Source organism: Ochotona princeps, chromosome 4, assembly GCF_030435755.1.
Source record: "Ochotona princeps isolate mOchPri1 chromosome 4, mOchPri1.hap1, whole genome shotgun sequence".
NCBI lineage: Eukaryota > Metazoa > Chordata > Mammalia > Lagomorpha > Ochotonidae > Ochotona > Ochotona princeps.
In genome coordinates this window covers 4,599,265-4,619,048 of record NC_080835.1, presented here as the reverse complement: position 1 = coordinate 4,619,048, position 19,784 = coordinate 4,599,265, and the positions used below count along the sequence as shown (strand labels likewise).

General features: G+C 50.5%; 1 protein-coding gene across 2 annotated transcripts in view; it reads left to right on the top strand.

Annotated features, from left to right (window-relative positions):
* The first annotated feature begins 51 nt into the window (after positions 1–51).
* The window catches only part of PACS1 (phosphofurin acidic cluster sorting protein 1), a 140,522-nt gene continuing 120,789 nt past the window's right edge, over positions 52–19,784 (top strand). Inside the window, exon 1 of one of the 2 annotated variants that reach the window (XM_058662772.1) lies at positions 52–779. In XM_058662772.1, coding sequence (XP_058518755.1) covers positions 415–779 — 365 coding nt within the window. In that variant the 5' untranslated portion in view covers positions 52–414. The remainder of the gene's footprint in view (positions 780–19,784) is intronic. The other variant, XM_004596653.2, reaches the window with a different exon arrangement.

The window sequence follows — 19,784 nt, the reverse complement described above, 5'->3', positions numbered from 1 at the left end:
GCTGGCGGCTCCGAGAGGGCGGGGCGGAGCGAGGCGGCCAGGGGCGGCCGACGTCAGGGCTGCGCGGGCCGCTCGCCGACCCCCGGCTCCTCGCCCAGCGGCCCGGGGCGCGCGCCCACAGCCCGCGGGGGGCTCCCGGCCGCGAGCCCGGGCCCGCCCCTCGGCGCCGGGCGGGGCCCTCCCGGGCACGCCCACCCAGTGTCTCGGCCGCGCGAGCCGCAACAGGCGGCGGCGGGCGAGCGCGAGGGCCGCGCGCCGCGAGGCCCCGCGCGTGCGTGCAGACTGGCTGGCTGCTCGCGCTCGGGCGGCGGGCTGAGGAGAAGCGCCGAACCCCCGCTGCGGGGGGAGCCTGGGAGCCGGCTCGGCGTCGCCTCGGGCCCCGCCACCCCGCGCCCCCGACCCGCTGGCGCGGCCATGGCGGAGCGCGCAGGGGCGGGCGGTGGTCCCGGAGGCGCTGGGGGCGGCAGCGGCCAGCGAGGCTCCGGGGTCACCCAGTCTCCTCAGCAGCCGCCGCCGACGCCGCCGCCGCCGCAGCAGCAGCAGCAGGCGCAGCAGCCGACGCCCCCCAAGCTGGCCCAGGCCATCTCGTCGTCGTCGTCCACCTCGGCGGCGGCTGCCTCCTCGTCGTCCTCGTCCACCTCCACCTCCATGGCCGTCGCGGTGGCCTCGGGCTCCGCGACTCCCGGCGCCCCGGGGCCAGGCCGCACTCCTGCCCCGGTGCAGATGAACCTGTACGCCACCTGGGAGGTGGACCGGAGCTCGTCCAGCTGCGTGCCCAGGTGAGCGGCGGGCGGGGTCGGGCTGGGCAGGGCTCGCCGCGGGGGCCGCGCCCGCCGGGCTGGGTCTGGGCCAGGCCCTGCCTCCCCATCTCTCGGGTCCCCGCGCCCCGGGAGCCGCTCCCCCTCCCCCAGCCCGCGTCCCGCTGCCCGGGCTAGTCCGGCGGGGCCTCCCCGGAGGGACCCGCCCTCTCCTAGTGGCCCCACCCTCGGGCTTGGCGGGGACCCCCTTCCCGCACGGCCCCCTCTGCCCGCTGCCCAGGGCCTGTCTGTGGGGTCTGAGCGAGTCTGGCCTCTCTGATGGGCAGTGTCCCTCCCCGTCCCGTCCACCGGCTGCCCAGGTGTGGTCAGGCGTTCTCCTCGCTGTTGAGACATGCCAGGGAACTTGGCATGTGCCCATCCTTCAGATCCTGGAGTGACCCTCCTGGCTTCTTGTTGGCAATGGGGTACACATCTTAAGCGTGGGACTCTGTTTAGTTTTTTTGGGTTCTTCCGTGTGTTTTTGGACCCCGTTCCTCCCCACGTAGAAACTTGGTCATACAGAGCTCCCACAACATGACAGCTACAGCCAGTCTTGCTGGAGCCCTGGAATTATCTGGGGGACTTAGGTGCCTGTGACAAAATAGGCTGGGGTCCTGCTCTGCCTCTCTGGGGACAGTGGGCTGAGCCTGGCCTGTGCCCACTTTTCACCAGGAAGTAGCGGGGAGGGTACGCTTGGGGTCTGTTGCCTTCAGGTCTTGCGGTCTCTCATCCTGTAACTAGAGGTAGGCACAAGGACTTGTAAGGGGAGTGAGGAGGCCTGGCAGGGCGCCACCTCAGCTGTTTTTCTCTGGTTCTGCCCTTCTGTGGCCCAGTGTTCCATGCACGGAGCATGCAGATCCTGCTGGGAAGTTGGGAAGTTGTCTTCAGCCTGCAGGAGCCTCAGCCCTGCGACCCCCTCAGCTGCTTCCCCTGGGGAGGGGAGGGGTTCCAGCAGCATTGGAGTGTTTTTTTTTTTTAATTCTAGTTTTTACTGTGTAATTTGCATGATGAAACATTATTTATTTCTGTTCTGAACATCTTTTGAAGTTTGTATAAACCCTGTCGTATTGTAGGAGGCACCTCCAAAAAGTTCTTGGAAAAATGGAATTAAAAGATAAGTTGATTTTGGTGAAATAGATATATATAGTCTTCAGAAAACTCATGGAAAATGTGCATTATGAAAGAACAGGGACTTCAAGATTTTTTTTGCAAATATGTTTATTTATTTGAGAATTCTTTATTTTGAAGGAGTTAGAAAGCAAAAGGGGCAGGCATAGATCATCTCAGCTGGTTCACTCCCCACATGGCCACAGTGGCCAGAGCTGGGCCAGGCCAGAAGTGGGAGCCAGGAGTGTTTTCCGGGGCTCCTGTGTGCATTCAGGGTCCCAAGCGCTTGGGCCATCTTCCACTGCTCTTCCCAGACAGTTAGGAGGGAGCTGGATCAGAAGTGGAGCACAGGGACAGAACCTGTGTCCTTTGGGATGCTGGCATTGCAGGTGGCGACCTTACGTGATAAGCCTCAACACTGGCACGTGTATGCGTTTTTATTTATAACATGAAGATTTTCAGACACTGGTTTTTTTAGATTTATTTATTTTTATTGCAAAGTCAGATACATATACAGAAAGGAGGAGACACAGCCCCAAGTGACCATGATGATGATTCACGCCCCAAGTGACCACACGGCTGGAACTGAACCAGTCCAAAGCCAGGAGCCCAGATCTTCTTTTGAGTCTCCCACATGGTGCAGGGTCCCAAGGCTTTGGGCTGTCCTCGACTGCTTTCCCAGGCCACAGACAGGGAGCTGGATGGGAAGTGGAGCCGCTAGAATTAGAATCAGCACCCATATGGGATCCCGGAACGTGCAAGGCGAGGACTTTAGCTGCTAGGCCACAGTGCCGGGCCCCCCCTTTTTAAAAATATTTATTTATTTTTTAAATTTTAATTGGAAACTCACATATACAGAGAGGAGGAGAGACAGAGAGGAAGATCTTCCGTCTGCCGACCCACTCCCCAGGTGGCCGCAATGGCCAGAACCGAGCCGAGCCAAAGCCAGGAACTTCCTCCAGTTTTCCCACATGAGTGCAGGGTCCCAAGGCTCGGGTCATCCTCGACTACTTTCCCAGGCCACAGTCAGGGAGCTGGATGGGAAGCGGGGCAGCCAGTACACAAATCTGCACCCATATGGGATCCCTGCACTTGGAGGTGGAGGATTAGCTAGTTGAACCATTGCAGTGGCCCCCCAAATATATTAAATTTAGTTTTCATAAATTTTCTGAAGTTCCTCATATGCGCTGTCACTTAGGTGCTTTTTTTTTTTCTCTAAAAATGTTCAAATTCTTAGAATTTTAACTCGGCATTAAGTTGTGGAATCGTCAGTAAAAATGACCGGTAGTGTTGCATGGATGACCATGACGCGACTCTCCTTGGGACACTCACAGAAAGCTTCCTGTTTGTCTTGGCATGAGCAGTAGAGCTGGCTGGCCCCCTCAGGGGAGACACACACGGGGCACAGGTCGGGGCTCCACTGGGCAGTGCCCACGCTCTTCTCATCTCTACTCCTCTCTGGGCTTTCTGGGCCTCAGCGTTCACATTACTGCTGGCCACCCTGATTTCCTCTGGGTGGGGGCCCATGTCCTGGGCCCCTCCCAAGCAGGCCCTGGATTGTGGATCCAGGGCTAGGGGAGCATGAAGGCTGGTGGCGAAGACTTGGAGGGAGCCCTAGAGTGTGAGGAAGGCTGTATTTCTTTCCCCAGTGCCTGTAGAATATAATTTGCTTAAGAAAAAAAATGACATTGCCTTTATTAGATATTTAAATAAAGGGGAGTGTTGTGGTTGTTTCTCAACCCTTAATAGCTACAAAATTTCTTTATAATCATAGTATGTTTTTGGAAAATTTTTATAGATGAATGGCATACCTACAATTGTTTTAAAATAAACTAGCTATTCATTGTCATTGTAAAAAGAGGTCTATTTATTTGAAGGGCAGAGTTGCAGAGAAAGAGGGAAAGAGAGAGAGAAATTTCCGTCTGCTGGTCACCCCCACATGCACACAGCAGCTGGAGCTGGGCCAGTCAAGCTGGGGGGAGTGAGCTGCTTTCAAGTCTCCACATGGGTGCAGGGCCATTCTGCTGCTTTCCTTAGGCACATTAGCAGGGGGCCTGATTGGAAGTGGAGCAGCTGGGACTTGAACTGGCACCCATCGGGCATGCTGATGCCACAGGTGAAGACTTAACTAGCCAGCCCTCTTTCTTCTTCAGGCTTGGTGTGTGGAGATCTGCCCTCATGTCTTGTCTTCTTTTCTTTCTTCCTTTTTTTCAGTTCCTGTAGATCACACAGACAGAAAAGTTGCCATATTTTATACAACCAGTATTTCCCCTGTGCTGTAAAAGTGATTGCTGGCGGTATCGCGGCCTTCATTTGCCCCTCAGGGCAGAGCCTATTTGCATGTCCCTGTCAGCCTGTGTGCTTGGGGAAAGAGTCTGCCAGTTACTAGTCACAGTTCTCCTTATGCCATGTTTGTGTGTGTGTGTTTAAGATTTATTTTTTTATTTATATTGGAAAGGCAGATATTCAGAGAGGAGAGACATCTGCTTGTTCACTCCCCAAGTGGCCTCAACAGTTGGAGCTGAGCCAATCCAAAGCCAGAAGCCAAGATCATCTTCTGGGCATCCCATGCAGGTGCAGGGTCCCAAGGCTTTGAGCCGTCCTCCACTACTTTCCCAGGCCACAAGCAGGGAGCTGGATGGGAAGGGGAACAGCTGGGACATGAACAAGCGCCAATCTGGGGTGCTGGCTGTACAAGGTGGAAGACTAGCCTAAGCCACTTTACCAGCCCCAGCATGCTTTTTTTTTTTTTAATTTTTTTTTTAAAGATTTATTCATTTTATTACAGCCAGATATACACAGAGGAGGAGAGATAGAGAGGAAGATCTTCTGTCCGATGATTCACTCCCCAAGTGAGCCGCAACGGGCCGATGCGCGCCGATCCGAAGCCGGGAACCTGGAACCTCTTCCGGGTCTCCCACACGGGGGCAGGGTCCCAATGCATTGGGCTGTCCTCGACTGCTTTCCCAGGCCACAAGCAGGGAGCTGGATGGGAAGTGGAGCTGCCGGGATGAGAACCGGCGCCCATATGGGATCCCGGGGCTTTCAAGGCGAGGACTTTAGCCGCTAGGCCACGCCGCCGGGCCCTTTTTTTTTAATTTTAAAAGTGAATACTGAGGGGCCATTCTTATGGTTTAGTGAGCTAAGCTACCACCTGCGATACTGCCATCCCATGTGGGCTTGGTTGGTGTCCTGGCTGCTAATGGCCTGGGAAAGCAGTGGATGCTAACCCAAGTGCTTGGGCTCCTGCTGGCTGCGGGCAAGTTCCTCAGGGGCCATACTTGTGACTGTTGGGGCAGTGAACCTGCTGGTGGAGAGCTCTTCCTCCCTGTCTGTAACTCTACCTTTCAAATACATAAACCTGAAACACACACACAGTATAAAGATAGATACTGAAAGGAAACTTTAGTGGATGAAAGTGTTGGGTCCACCAGAGGTGGGCATAGCTGAGTTGGCATGACTGACCCACTGCGGGAGGCTGCTTTCTGGAGGGCTCCTTGGGGTGACCATCCCTCACTGCGGCAGCACCAGGCAAGCCGGGGCAGGTGTCCCACTCTGCATGCGGACCGCACATCCGGACATTCTCTCCCACATCTCTGTTTTTGCGTTGATTAGGAATGCTTTCAACCATGCATTTTAGTACATTTTAAATAGTGTGGCTGAAATAGAACGCACTTTTTAAATGATAGAGACAAAGCAGGTGCGAGGGATGAGAGCAGAGCGTGCTGGCAGTGCTGCTGGCCTGTCCCTGGCGTTAGAGGTCTTAGGAGCATGCGTGTGTCATAGGAGAGCTGACTTTCACATGGTGAGGCTTGTAATGGGATATCCTCCCTATCAGGGCCATGCTATCCCTCCTCCCTATGGCTGCTCAGATTCCCAAAATGTGCGAGAGAATGACTTTGACCGCGTCCGGTGCACGTATATCGATTTACAGGTCTCCTGGACACATCAGTGGTTGTGTGATTTCACTCTGTGGTAGTCCAGCAGGTTCTTCACCATGGCTGCCGTCGGGAAAGGTGTGAGTTGGGTTGGGTCGGGGCCGTGTCTCTTACCTCCCACCCTTGGCCTGGTACCCCTGTTTGGGCCTGGACTGGAAGGTCTTGCAGGCTCAGTGAAGTGTGCTGGGTTTTCAGCCCGGCTGTGTCTGTCCCATTCTGGAAGTCCTTGGGAACGCTGAGCAAGGGCTGGTCCTTCTCCAGCAGGAGACCCTGAGTGGAGCCGAGGTGCTCGAAGGAAGACAAGAGCTTGCCATTGGTGCCGGGGCCGTGTGCTGAGGGCCCTGAGTGAGGTGGTCGGGTTCTGTGAGGTTTTGGGTTGGCCAGCGCTGGGCCAGCCCCGGGTCCAGATCAGTATAACCAGGGCAGTTCCAGCATCCCCCTCCCAGTGGTCCCAGTGTACCTTTCTGGTCACAAAAGTGGAGGATGGTGTTAGCCTCAGCTTAGGGCGTCCCATGTGGCGGGCCTGCCCCAGGTTCTTGACTTTGGGAAGTCCAGGTAAATGGTGTGTTATCCTTTAGCTTAGATGATAACTTAAAAAGAATAGTTTTTTTTTTTTTTTTTTTTTTTTGCAAATAGTTTTCCTTTTGATATTGAACCATGCCTTAAGATCATGAGGTGTTTTATCTTTTAAAATTGTACTCTTGGGCCCAGAGTGCTGGCTCAGGGTTAAATCTTTGCCTTGCACACTTTGCGATCTTATATAAGTGCCAGTTTGTGTCCTGGCTGCTCCACTTCCCATCCAGCTCCTGTTTGTGGTTGTGAACTAAGAAAGTAGTTGAGGATGACCCAAAGCCTTGGGTCCCCGTACCCGTGTGGAAGACCTGGAAGAGGCTCCTGGCTCCTGGCTTCGGATCAGCTCAGCTCTGGCTGTTGAGGCCACTTACGGGAGTGAACCAGCAGATGGAAGATCTTTCTGTCTCTCCTCCTCTCTGTGTATCTGACTTTGCAATAAAAATAAATAAATCTTTAAAAAGCAAAATAAGCAAAAAGCTGTGCTGTCAGGGCCAACATTCTAGCATAGTGGGTAAAGCCACCATCTGCAGTGCCAGCATCCACTATGGTCACTGGTTTGTGTCCCAGCTGCTCTGCTTTGGATCCAACTCGCTGCTGATGGCCAGGGAAAAGCAGCGGAGGATGGCCCTTGTCATCCATGTGGGAGACCTGGATGAAACCCCTGGCTCCTGGCTTTGGCCTTGCTCAGCTCTGGCCATTGCAGCCATGTGGGGAATGAACCAGTGGATGGGAGATCTTCCTCTGTTTCTCTCTCTCTGTATCTCTTTCAAAATAAAGAAATATTTTTTCTTTTTTATTATTATCATCATATTATCATTTTGATACAGTTCTGTAGGCCCTGGGATTTCCCCTACCCCCTCCCCTAATCCCTCCTCTCCCAAGTTCCTCCTGTATCATTACAACGAAAGTCCATCATTGCGGGCATGGACTGTGGCATAGTGTCCAGCTGTCCTGTCAAGACACATCCAGCAGTTTCACTGGAGTCCATGCTCGATCTGGAAGTGGAGATGCACACTGCACCATATCCTCACATCTGGACATGTCAGTCTCCACTACACAGTCACTATTAATCCCCCCAAGTGAAGACCCACAAAACAAACCATCAGCAGGAAGAAAATAGAAATTTACAGTGCCATGAAGTTAAACAACATGCCGCTGGGTATGATGGTCTCCATTACAGTTACTATGCATCCCCTTAAATGAAAAGCCACAAAATAAAATTAACAGGAAGAAAACACAGAAACTCACAATGCCATGAGGTTAAATAACATGCTGCTAGATGACTAATGTGTTGCTAAAGAAATGAGAAAGGGGGCCCGGCGGCGTGGCCTAGCGGCTAAAGTCCTCGCCTTGAAAGCCCCGGGATCCCATATGGGCGCCGGTTCTAATCCCGGCAGCTCCACTTCCCATCCAGCTCCCTGCTTGTGGCCTGGGAAAGCAGTTGAGGACGGCCCAATGCATTGGGACACTGCACCCGCGTGGGAGACCCGGAAGAGGTTCCTGGTTCCCGGCATCGGATTGGCGCGCATCGGTCCGTTGCGGCTCACTTGGGGAGTGAATCATCGGACGAAAGATCTTCCTCTCTGTCTCTCCTCCTCTGTGTATATCTGGCTGTAATAAAATGAATAAATCTTTAAAAAAAAAAAAAGAAATGAGAAAGGAAATCAAGAACCTTCTTGAAATGGTGCTACTGTATCATCTGAGTCAGTGAAGATTTAGTGAGAAAACATGTGTTTGAAGAAATGAGGCTAAAAACATCAAAATCCATGAGATACAGTTTCCGCTGATCTTTTTTTGTTGGTGAGATATGTCTCCTGTAGGCAACAAATAGATGGGTTTTGTGTTTTTTTTTTTTTTAATCCAGGCTACTATTTTATGACATTCGATTGATGAGTTTAAGCCATTTACATTCAGGGTTAATATAAATAGGTGGTAACTTGGTCTTGTCATTTAGCAATGGTTGTTCATTGATTTAGTCTTCTGTTGTTTTACTGGGATGTTCTTCATATTTGCTTTTGTTTTTTGTGGGTGCTATTCCTTTTCTCATCTTTTGTTTAAGATTTATTTATTTTTATTGCAAAGTCAAAATTACAGAGAGGAGGAGAGACAGAGAGGAAGATCTTCCCTCCGATGATTCACTCCCCAAGTGAGCCGCAGTGGCCGGTGCTGTGCCAATCTGAAGCCAGGAGCCAGGAGCCAGGAACTGCTTCCAGGTCTCCCATGTGGGTGCAGGGTTCCAAGGCATTGGGCCGTCCTCAACTGCCTTCCCAGGCCACAAGCAGGGAGCTGGATGGGAAGTGGAGCTCCCGGATTAGAACCGGCGCCCATATGGGATCCTGGTGCGTTCAAGGTGAGGATTAGCTTCTAGGCCACCATGCCAGGCCCTCCTTTTCTCATTTTTAAGTATCATTTGTAGGGCAGGTTTGGAAGAGACATATTCTTTTAACTTTTCTTTGTTGTGGAAGAATTTTATTTCATTTTTGAAGACAAAGGAAAGCTTTGCTGGGTATGGTATTCTGGGCCAACAATTTTTTGCTTTTAGAATCTGGAATATGTTGCTCCATTTTCTTCTGCCTGTAGAGTTTCCTGTGAGAGATCAGCTATGAAGCGGATTACCGTTCCTTTACTTGTCAACTGATTTTTTCACAAGCACATTTAAGGATCTTTTCCTTATGATCGATTGAAGAAAGATTAGTTATCATGTGTCGTCGTGAAGATCGCTTTTGGTCAACCCTGTTAGGAGTTCTGTGCCCCTCTTGGATGTTGTTTCCCAATTCTTTCTCCAGATTAGGAAAGGTTTTTTTTTTTTTTTTTTTTTTTTAATTATTTCATTGAATACGTTTTTAAATTCAGCTTCTCTTTCTGTGCCTTCTGGAACTCCTACAACTCTTATGTTTGGCCTTTTCAGTCTATTTTTTTTTTAATTTTTAAAAAATTTTTATTACAAAGTCAGATATACAGAGGAGGAGAGATGAGAGGAAGATCTTCCATCCGATGATTCACTCCCCAAGTGAGCCGCAACGACTGGTGCGCGCCGATCAGAAGCCAGGAACCAGGAACCTCTTCCGGGTCTCCCACGCGGGTGCAGTGTCCCAATGCATTGGGCTGTCCTCGACTGCTTTCCCAGGCCACAAGCAGGGAGCTGGATGGGAAGTGGAGCTGCCAGGATTAGAACCGGTGCCCATATGGGATCCCGGGGCATTCAGGGCGAGGCCTTTAGCCGCTAGGCCACGCCGCTGGGCCCTTCATAATCTATTAATGCTTGAATGTTTTTTTTTAGCTTGACCCAGCTGTTTCCAGCTTTTTGATTGTTTCCCCATTGTGACACAAAGTATCTTCCATTTCTGAGATTCTGTCTTCTGCCTCATTCATTCTATTATTGAGACTTCTCACTGTATTTTTAGTTGCTCTATTGCTTCCTTCATTTCTAGTAATTAGGCTTGATTTTGTTTCAATGTTGCCATTTGCTGTGTGGCATGTTTCTTAAATTCCTGCATGTGCTTCTCATTGTTGGTAAGAAGCTTTATAACAAGTGTTTTGAATTCTGTGTCCCTCTGCCTCGATGTCTTCCTCAGTGAACTCTGAGGTTGGCGAAGGCTTTTGCTGTTTTGCAGGGGAGTCTTCAGTAGTATTCTTGTGCCTTTGTTTCCTCTTTTGCTCCTGGACATTGTACTTCTGGTTAGCAGATTCTTCTCCTTGGGGCAGGTTTCCAAGCTGTGTCATCCACAGGTCTGCAGTTGGGTTTTAGTTATTGTGGTTGGTACACAGTTCTTTGTTTGCAGTCACTTGTACCACTCCCTCCAGTGAGTTTCAGATCTGGGTTCTTACGTTAGATTTCCACCATGGTCTGTGTAGCCTCAGCTCCTGGCTTAGCACTCCACGTCCTGTGATCCACTGCTGTCGTTGCACTGTTGTCTGTACAACCTTTCTCCCAATTCCAGTTCACGCAGTTCCCAGGATGATAGCGCACGTGCAGCTCACTGTTGCCCCTGTAGTCTCAAAGCCTTTGCCACACTGTACAAAATGGCACCGGATGTACAACTCATGGAGTTCTTGATCTGCTGGCCATTAGGTCTGGGGGCTACCCGGACCTTTCTTGGGTGGAACCTGAAGGATGCCATGTCATTGCAATTCTCTGAGCCAGAAATGAGTTCACTCCCAGCTCAGTGCATGCAAAACTGTCCCATAGCCATTGCCTCGCTACACAAGATGGCACCTGATTTGGTCTAGAGGGGTTTGGGTTGTGAAATCCACCCTGTTACTGCACCACATGTTTGGGTTATGCTGTTCTGTCTCTGCTCCTAGTCAAGTAAAAAATAAATAAATAAAATAGCAGCAGGATGGATGTTCTTTGTCTGGGTTCACTTTCTGAGTTCCCAGAGAACTCCCCTTCCCACCTTGTTGCTGGTGGAGTTGCAGCCACTGGTAGAGTTCAGATCACCGTTAGCTGAATGCCGCTGGAGCATCAGTCACTGCAACACCACACTGTTGTCTCCACTGCTTTCCAGTGTCTGTCAGTCTCCAGGTGCCCCTCTGCTGTTGCTCTGTCCTCTCCTATTTCCTGGAATGTGCCCTTTCTGCTTCATCCTGGCTAATGTTTCTCCATCTGTTTAAACCTGTCCTCACCCTATCCTGCCATCTTGATTCTCCTCAAACTAAATAAATCTTAAATATACACAAATCTTGAAAAAAAAAATTCTGGTTAATACAGTAGCCACTCACCACATGTGGCTGTTTAGATCAAGCAAAATAAAACTTAAAAAAAATGTACTTCCTTGGTTGTACTAGCCCCATTTCATGGCACATGAATTGAATGTGGCCAGTGGCCTTTTTTTTTTTTTTTTTTAATGTTTATTTTCATCTACTGGAAAGGCAGAGCCACAGACACAGAGATAGGGTGTTGCACCCGCTGGCTCACTATCCACACGCCTGCAGTAGCCATGGCTGGGCCTGGCCAGACTCAGAAACCAGGAGTTTATCTAGGTTTCCCGCCTAAGTGGCGGGAGCTCAAGCCCTTGAGCCATCTCTTGTCTCCTCCCAGACGCACTGGCAGGAAACTGGATCAGAAGCAGCTAGCTGGAGCTCCAGCCGAGCGAGTGGAGCTGGCGCTGCTTGCCACCGTGCAGTGTGCAGATCCAGGACATTCCCCAGGCCAGACAGGGCCTAGACTGTGCCACTGTTACAGAAAATTGCTTGAGTGTTTCTAGTACTAATATTTGTGGTTCCCGGAGAAAATATTTACAAGCTCATCTCATGAGGGATTAATGTCCAGAATGTAATAGAACAAACACACAGACAAATTGATTACACCTTTCTCCAATGAGGACGTATAAGTGGCCAACAGGTGTGCAAAGAGAAGCACAGAGAGGCAGCGTCTCACCTGAGCCAGAATGCCTGCTAGCCTAAAGACAGAAACTATGGAGAAAGAGAGACCGTAGCACACTGCTCTTGGATTGTAAGTTAGTGTGGCCGTTACAGTGGACAGTAGGAAGGCTCCTGAGAACCCTGGGAGTCAAAGGGCCCTGTGGCCCAGCCGTCCCACCAGGGCTGTATGGCCAAAGGGAGGGCATCAGGCCTTGTCTGTTGCAGCCCTGTTCATTCACAGTTGCCCAAGTACGGGCAGATAAAAAGCTTCAGAAAATGTGGTGTCCCCGTTCAGTGAAATTTTAGTCATAAACAGCAGTAAAATCCTGGACATTTGCAGCAACGTGGATGAAATTGAAGGATGTTATGTTGAATAGGGAAGGCCGTACCCAAAAGGACACCACCTGCGTGAAGTTCTCGTTTTCCTCTAGAAGCTGGGAAGGTTGATCTATGAAAATGGAGGCTGAAGACAGGCATGCAAAAGAGAAGGGTGCCTAATAGGTACAGTGTGTAGGTGGACGGGAGGAGCGACTGTGGTCGACAGCTGTTGTGCGTGTGTTTCAGAACAGCTGAACGAGGACTTACAAGGTTTCCAACTCAAAGAAATGCTAAATGATTAAGATGAGGGATATACTAATTGCCCTGATTAGATCGTTACATGATGCCTGCATGTATGGAAATGTCACACTCTGCTCCCAAGATGTGTAGCACTGCCATACACTCCTCTCTCTCCGTAACTGCCTTTGGAATAAAAATAAATACTAAAAACAGTGAAAACCTGTTACGAGCTGTGTGTGTCTGGTGTGTCTGTGCTGGGGTCTCTTTGGACATTTGCCTCCAGGAGTTCTCTGAACTCCCCTCCACACCCCCGCCAGCTGGAGACGTATCTCTTGATTTATTTTGCTTTGTATCCTTTTGTTCTAATAAATCTTAGCTATGAGTGAAACTGTGAAAAAATAATTTGTTCCTATTCATTTATTTAAAATATTTTTGTCCTCTTCCAAATTATTTTGAAATGTGCCTTTCCTTTATTATTTCCAGGGCCCATTGGTTTTCTCCCCCCCCCCCCCCCCCCTTAATCATTGATACTGGCCTGGGACTGGTGAATTGTGGTGTAGCAAGGTAAGGTTCAACCTGGAAGCTGACATCCCATAAAGGACCTGTTTGAGTTTTGGCTGCTCCATTCCCAGTTCAGTTCCCTGCTCATGGCCTGGGAAAGCAGGGGAAGATGGCCGAAGTGCTTGAACCCCTGCACCCATGTGGGAGACCCAGAAGGAGCATGGCTGTCCAGGGAGGGAACCAGCAGGTGAAAGATGCCTGTCCGTCTCTCCTCCTCTGTAACGTTAGTAAAGACTAATGTTAAAGCAATAGCATTGGGATTGCCTGCTAGCTCTGCCTTTGACCATCCCTGTGTACTTCCTACAGTCTCACTGCCAGTTGTTCTGACAGTTGACAGAAACAACCAGAGGCACTGACTCCAAAATGATTTTTTTTAAAAGATTTATTTATTTTACTTGAAAGTCAGAGTGAGAGATTGTATATCTGTTGGTATATACAGATATACTCCCCAGTGGTGGCAACGCGAGAGCTGAGCCAGTCTGGAGACAGGCGCTTCTTCTGGGTCTCCCCTGTGGGTGCAGGGCCCCGAGCACTTGAGCCATCTTCTTTTTTTGAGTGATTTCTAAAACTTGTACAGTAGATGTATTATAGTCTAGTAAATCCTTTTTATAAGGCTTATCTGAAAGGCAAAGCACACACGTATATACAGATTGATCTTATGTCTGCTGGTTCGTGCCCCAGATGACTGTAGCAGCCAGATCTGGGCCAAGCAAAGCCAGGAGCCTGGAACTCCATCCGGTCCTCTGTGTGGGTAGAAGGGGCCCTTTCCTGTTGCCTTCCCAGGTGTGTTCAGAGGGAGCTGATGTGGGCCGTCGGTATCGGAAGCAGCAGTGGCTTATCCCACAGCAGTGGCTTATCCCACTGTTTTGCAAGTACTGACTCTGAATATAGCATACTAAATACAGTTGGACTGTATGATTCAGAGCAATGAACTTTATGAGTTTTAGGTTGTAATGCTATTTTAAAAATGCAAATTGCGTGAGGCACTGGATGGATGGGAAGATGGGTGCCAAAGTTGTACTCTACCCTTTAGTTGTTCGTTCATCTTTAGGTATTTAAAGATTTATTAATTTGATGGGCCTTGCATGGTAGCTCGTTGGCTAAATACTTGCCTTGCGTGTGCCAGGGTTCCATGTGGGTGCTGGTTTGTGTCCTTGCTGCTCCACTTCCCATCCAGCTCTCTGCTTGTGGCCTGGGAAAGCAGTCGAGGATTTCACAAAGCCTTGGGACCCCGCACCCTCATGGGAAATCCAGAAGAAGCTCCTGGCTCCTGACTTTGGATCGACTCAGCTCTGGCTGCAGTGACCACTTGGGGAGATCTTTCTGTCCTTCTCTTTGTAAATCTGCCTTTCAAATAAAAATAAATAAACCTTAAATATTCATTTACTTAATTTGAAATAGTTACAGAGACAGAGCAGAGAGAGAGAGAGAGATCGATCTTCTATCTGCTGGTTCACTCCCCAGAGAACTGCAGTGGCCATGGCTGAACCAGGCCGAAGCCAGGAGTTTCACATGGATCTCCCACAGGGATGGCAGGGGCCCAAATATTTGGACCATCTTGTGCTGCCTTTTCTAAGCCATTAGCAGGGGCCTGGATGGGACACAGAGCAGCTGGGACATGAACCCTCAGCACACATGGGATGCCGGCCTTGTAGGCCATGGCTTAATCTGTGATGCCACAACACCAGCCCATGTTCATCCTCACTGCAGAACTAGTGAATGGAGAATGTTGTGGACAGGATGAGGCAGAGAGCGTGATGGTACAGGTATGTCTGCTTTCTGCTTAGTCTGGTTGTGTAGATTTGTTTTGAACTGTGAAGGTTTTGTTTGTTGTTTTCAAGATTTTTTTTTTTTTTTAATTGGAAAGGCAGATATAGAGGGAGGAGATACAGAGAGGAAGATCTTCCATCCGCTGGTTCACTCTCCAACTGGCTGCAATGGCCAGAGCTGAGCCAATCTGAAGTCGAGCCAGGAACTTCTGGGTTTCCCATGCAGGTGCAGGGTCCCAAGGCTTTGGTCCATCCTTGACTGCTTTCCCAGGTCACAGGCAGGGAGCTGGAAGGGAAGTGGAGCAGCCAGGACATGAACTGGTGCTCATATGGGATCCTGGTTCATGCAAGGCTAGGATTTAGCTACTAGGCTGTCATACCATGCCCTGTTGTAGTTGTTTTTTGGATGAATCAAAGATTAGATTGTTTTTAATTTAACTCTGTCTTCAGTTTTCCTGAATCTTGAATGTAGTTTCTCCTTCTCTGTGAGTAATTGCCCTGTCCCTTCCGGTCCCTTGCCCTGCTTGGGTTCCATTAGTGCTCCCAGCACTTGCAGGACTTGGAGTCCTATAAGCTGGGCAGTGCCCATGGCTTATTTGGCAGAGGTGTGTTTTAGGACTGTGTGCACCCTAAGAAATTTCACTGTGGGTGATTCACTGTTTGTATTTTTGAGTGACAGGACAGAGGAACATGCAGGCATGGGAGAAGAGAGGTGTTAGCCGAGTCTCCCGCCACAACGCCTGCCGCTGTCTCTGCAAATGGGGCCCTGGCTTCCGACGAGAGCCTGCCTGTCAGAGCCTCATGGTGAGCAGGGCTCCCGGTTCCTGGTGGGGTAGAGTTGGATTTGTCTCTGAGGAATTTTAGACTGGCTTTTATGGTTAGTTATAGAAAAAAATGTTTTTTTCAGTTCTTCAAAGTGAATGTGTGTGGATCTGTGTGTCTTTCAGTTTCCTTTTGTCTCTTCACAGGTGACTTGTAGCAGGTTTTGTTTTTGTTTTTTAATAGTTGAGACCCCGGAGGGCTTAGGACGTCAGTGGTCATGTGTTAGGTATCTCCTCCACTCTAACCTCCTGGTTGAAGAACTCTGGGTGGCTTTAAACCTTAGGCAGCAGCCTCTTCAGTTTTCCGCTCCCACACGCATTGCACCTGTGAAGGTAGGACGGCAAGTTCATGGAAAGCTGGAATCCAAAGGGAAGTTTATTTTGACGCCAAGCAAACAAAAACAAAACCCCAAGGAAAACCATGCGTACTCATCTGTCGGTGAACCTGCGTGTCCTTGACCACCCTAGTGACAGCTGAATCTGTCCCACAAGGAGCAGGTCACACCATCCCCTCAGCGTGACCTTCCAGATCAGCTGGTCAGCAGCCCAGCTGCTGCCTGCCCCAAGTGAAGCCCTTGATTACAGGAAGTGTGCAGTCAGGGCCGTGGGCGGGGGTGGGGAAGACAAGAGACCATCTCAGATAGCTTTCCGGCCCACGTAGAATAAAACAGCTTTTGTGGCTTGGGAGAGACTTCTTCAACCACGTGGCTCCTTCTGCTCCGTGCTCTGGGCAAACTGGGTGAGGTGTGGTCCCCCCCTATGGCTTTCACACTTGCTGCTTCCTCGAGCTGGGGTGCTGTTCGGGCTCATCATGTGCCTGTCACCCTCTGCGACGCATTGGATCTTGGCAGCCTTACCTGCGCAGCCTGTCCTGGAAGTTCATGAAGCTTATTTGCGTTTATTACTACAGTAAATGTGTTCATTTCTTTTAGTCGCTTGGTAAGCGCTCAGTATACCATTGTCAGATTAGTGACACTGATTTTCATACAGCAGTGCCCGTTTATGTGTCATGGTTATTGAACAACTCTCTCTTGCCCCCAGTTCATCTGCTTCAGGACCGTTTATTGAGTTCTCTGTGTTGGGCACTGAACCAGGTGCTGAGGAAACAGTAGCAGGCAGGTTAGCCACGTCGCTTCTCTCCCAGAGTGTAGGTTCCGGCAGTGCGAGACAGATGGCAAACCATCAAAGAATTAGGTCTGAAATGAGTGGCCGGGTAGGAAAGCGGGGCGGGGAGTTGGGAGTGCTGGGGCTGGGCAGGCAGTGCTGATGCCCAGTGTGCGGGCTGCTGCCATCGCTGTCTCGTGCAGTCTTCCTCTCTGAAGGGAAGTGGAGGCCATGGGAGGCCACGGCATTTCTGGAAGACCTTGCTGTGCCTGGGTGACTGCAACTGGGATTTGTCTGATGCCCCGGGCCCTGGCTGTTTCTCCTGGCTGCTGCCCACCATGCAGGGCCTTCTTCTGTATGCTGGAAGCTCAGCAGCCTGCCCTGTCCCCTTCCAACAGCCACAGGCCGTGGGGCCCAGTAGCTGGGAATGCGGCTTCTCCACCGTCTGCCATTTGTGTGACCTTGGGCGAGTTACTTCACCTCTCCGTAAAGCAGACACGATGACTGGGCCAATCTCACAAGGTTATCGCAAAGATTAAGTGAGATTAATACATGCTAATTGCGTATATAGCTCCCTGGGAGCACTGAGTAAATATTAGCTATTGCTACTTTCTCTTGCCAGTTCCATTTCTCTGTACAACCATGCCCCATTTTCCCCCCAATAAGACCTACAAACACCTACTTTCTCTCGGAACTCAGGGAGCTATCCTGATCTCGGTGGGACCGCCAGGCATGGGTCCTTCCAGCCCTCCCAGCCAGTCAGACCAGCAAACTCTGGTTGTCAGGATCCTGTTTCTACATCCTGCTGCTTGGTGAACGGAAGAGAGCGTGCAGCCCCGCCTGCTGACCGCAGCTTTGTTTTGCGCCAGCCTGAGTTGACAGCTTCCCCGTTGTACCTGCTGACTTCTTAGCTCGGGCTTGGCAGCGGCCAGCCTCCCGCCCGGAGAGCAGCTGGACCGGTTTACAGTCGCTTGCTGCCAGTAAAAGCAGAGCTGCTTCTCAGGGCGTGGAGATGTAAATGGAGCCGGTGCTTCAGTTTCCCTCCCTCTCTCTCTTTTTTTTTAAAGATTTATTTATTTTTATTGAAAAGTCAGATATACAGAGAGGGGGAGAGACAGAGAGGAAGATCTTCTGTCTGATGATTCACTCCCCAAGTGACCGCAATAGCCGGTGCTGTGCCGATCTGAAGCCAGGAGCCAGGAACTTCTTCCAGGTCTCCCACACGGATGCAGGGTCCCAAGGCTTTGGGCCATCCTCGGCTGCTTTCCCAGGCCACAAACAGGGAGCTGGATGGAAAGTGGAGCTGCCGGGACTAGAACCGGCGCCCATATGGGATCCTGGTGCGTTCAAGGCGAGGACTTTAGCCGCTAGGCCACCTTGCCAGGTTTTTTTTTTTTTCTGTTTTTGTGTCTCACCACCTGGGCCCTACTCTGGGGAGGAGTTGGTGTGGTGGTGCCCCTCCTGGAAACCACTGGGCCTCCTGTAACAGCACCAAGGCTTGTCTTTCCACTTTGGGAATCTACAAATAGATTCACATGTTCACTTATGGATGTGTGAAACCAGATTTACCTTCCTGGACTGCAGCGAGGGTCTTGGGGTGGGTGTTGGGGCTAAATGAAGAATGGGGGGTAGATGTGACTATGTCCCAGTAAACTTTTCAAAAAGGATTTATTTTTATTTGAAAGAATTACATAAAAAAGGAGAGCTCTTCTGTGTACCGATTCACTCCCCAAACTGCCTCAGCCGTTGGAGTTAAGCCAGTCTGAAACTAGGAGGCAGAAGCTTCTTTGGACTTGCCCACAAGGGTGCAGGGACCCACACTCTTGGGCCATCCTTTGCTTTGCAGGCCATTAGCGGGGAGCTGGATTGCAAGGGGAAGCAGCCAGGACTTGAACTGATACCTGTAAGGGATGCCGCTGCCACAGTGGAGGCGTAGACTGCTCCGCCATGGTGCTAGCCTCATCTGCCTTTCAACCGTGACTGGTTGAGTATGAGGTGAAGAGTAACCCGCCGCCATGTAATCTGAGGGCGGGAGATTCGCAGCTGAATGTCTGCTCTGCTCCTGTTGTAGGTTGAGCTCCAGAGGAGGAGAGACCGGGCTGATTGTCTAGTCACCCTGCTTGGGAGATGTTTAGAGCACCGTGTGTGTGTGTGCACTAGGGAGCTGTGGTTAGTAAACAGAGCCCTGTGTGCTTGCTTCAGTCTGGGTGCTCACCTCTAGGCAAGCTGCTTTTTCTCCTTAATATTTTAAAGCAAGGATGCCTTGTATTTTTTTTAACCTCATTGATTTGTTATGAAGAGAATAAAATACGTATCAGGTAGTTGAGCATCTGATTTCATAGAAATCAGTGGAAATCGTCAGTGATGGAGTAGTACCTCTCTTGTCGTGGTTTTTGTTGGGTGCTCCGAGCTCATAGACAGTGGCGTGGTCTGTTGTGGAGTAACACTGACACCTCGCAGTGGAAGATCGAGGAACACGGTCTCTGCTGTTCTGTTGTCTTTGGCACGTACCGCTTTTGCTGTGGATGAAAATGAATAAACAACTCTGGAACCAGGGTCCCTCTGGGAGTGAGGAAACTCCTGGGGCTGTTAATGGGTTTAATCACGTTTCCTCTCTACCACCAAGATGTGCAGTAAATCTGTTCATGCTCTTGCCTCTAATGGGAGAATTGTTCATTAAATGCATGGTGATGTTGTTATTGCTTGTTTTTATTACTCGTGGAATCTCCTCAGTCTTTCCTTTAAAACACATGTGGCCCATGACGAAGCCGTGAGTGAGCAGAACACTGGGTGTTTTGGTGAGAGAAAGAAGGAAGAAAGGGGGACAGTGTGCAGCAAGTGCTATGCTGTGGTCCAGCAAGTCTTCAGAGACACTGGGCAAGCCACGTGGTGCCACCATTAGGCCAAGTGAATGTGACTGGAAGGACCGTCCTAGCAGAGGGAGTAGGACGTACTGGTGGATTCCAGGAACGTCCAGGGGACCTTTGAGGCTTCAGCTTTGACCTTGGGTGAGAAGGGAAGCCATCTTCAGGGGTCCGAGCCTGGAGAGAGCTGTGACAGCGTTTCTCTGTATGCCGAGTGCCTGCGAGGTGGCAGGGCTGGAGCAGAGCACAGGTGGGAGGGAGGGAAGCTGCTGGGCTGATGGTGGCTTAGGACTGCTGGGCTGATGGTGGCTTAGGACTGCTGGGCTGA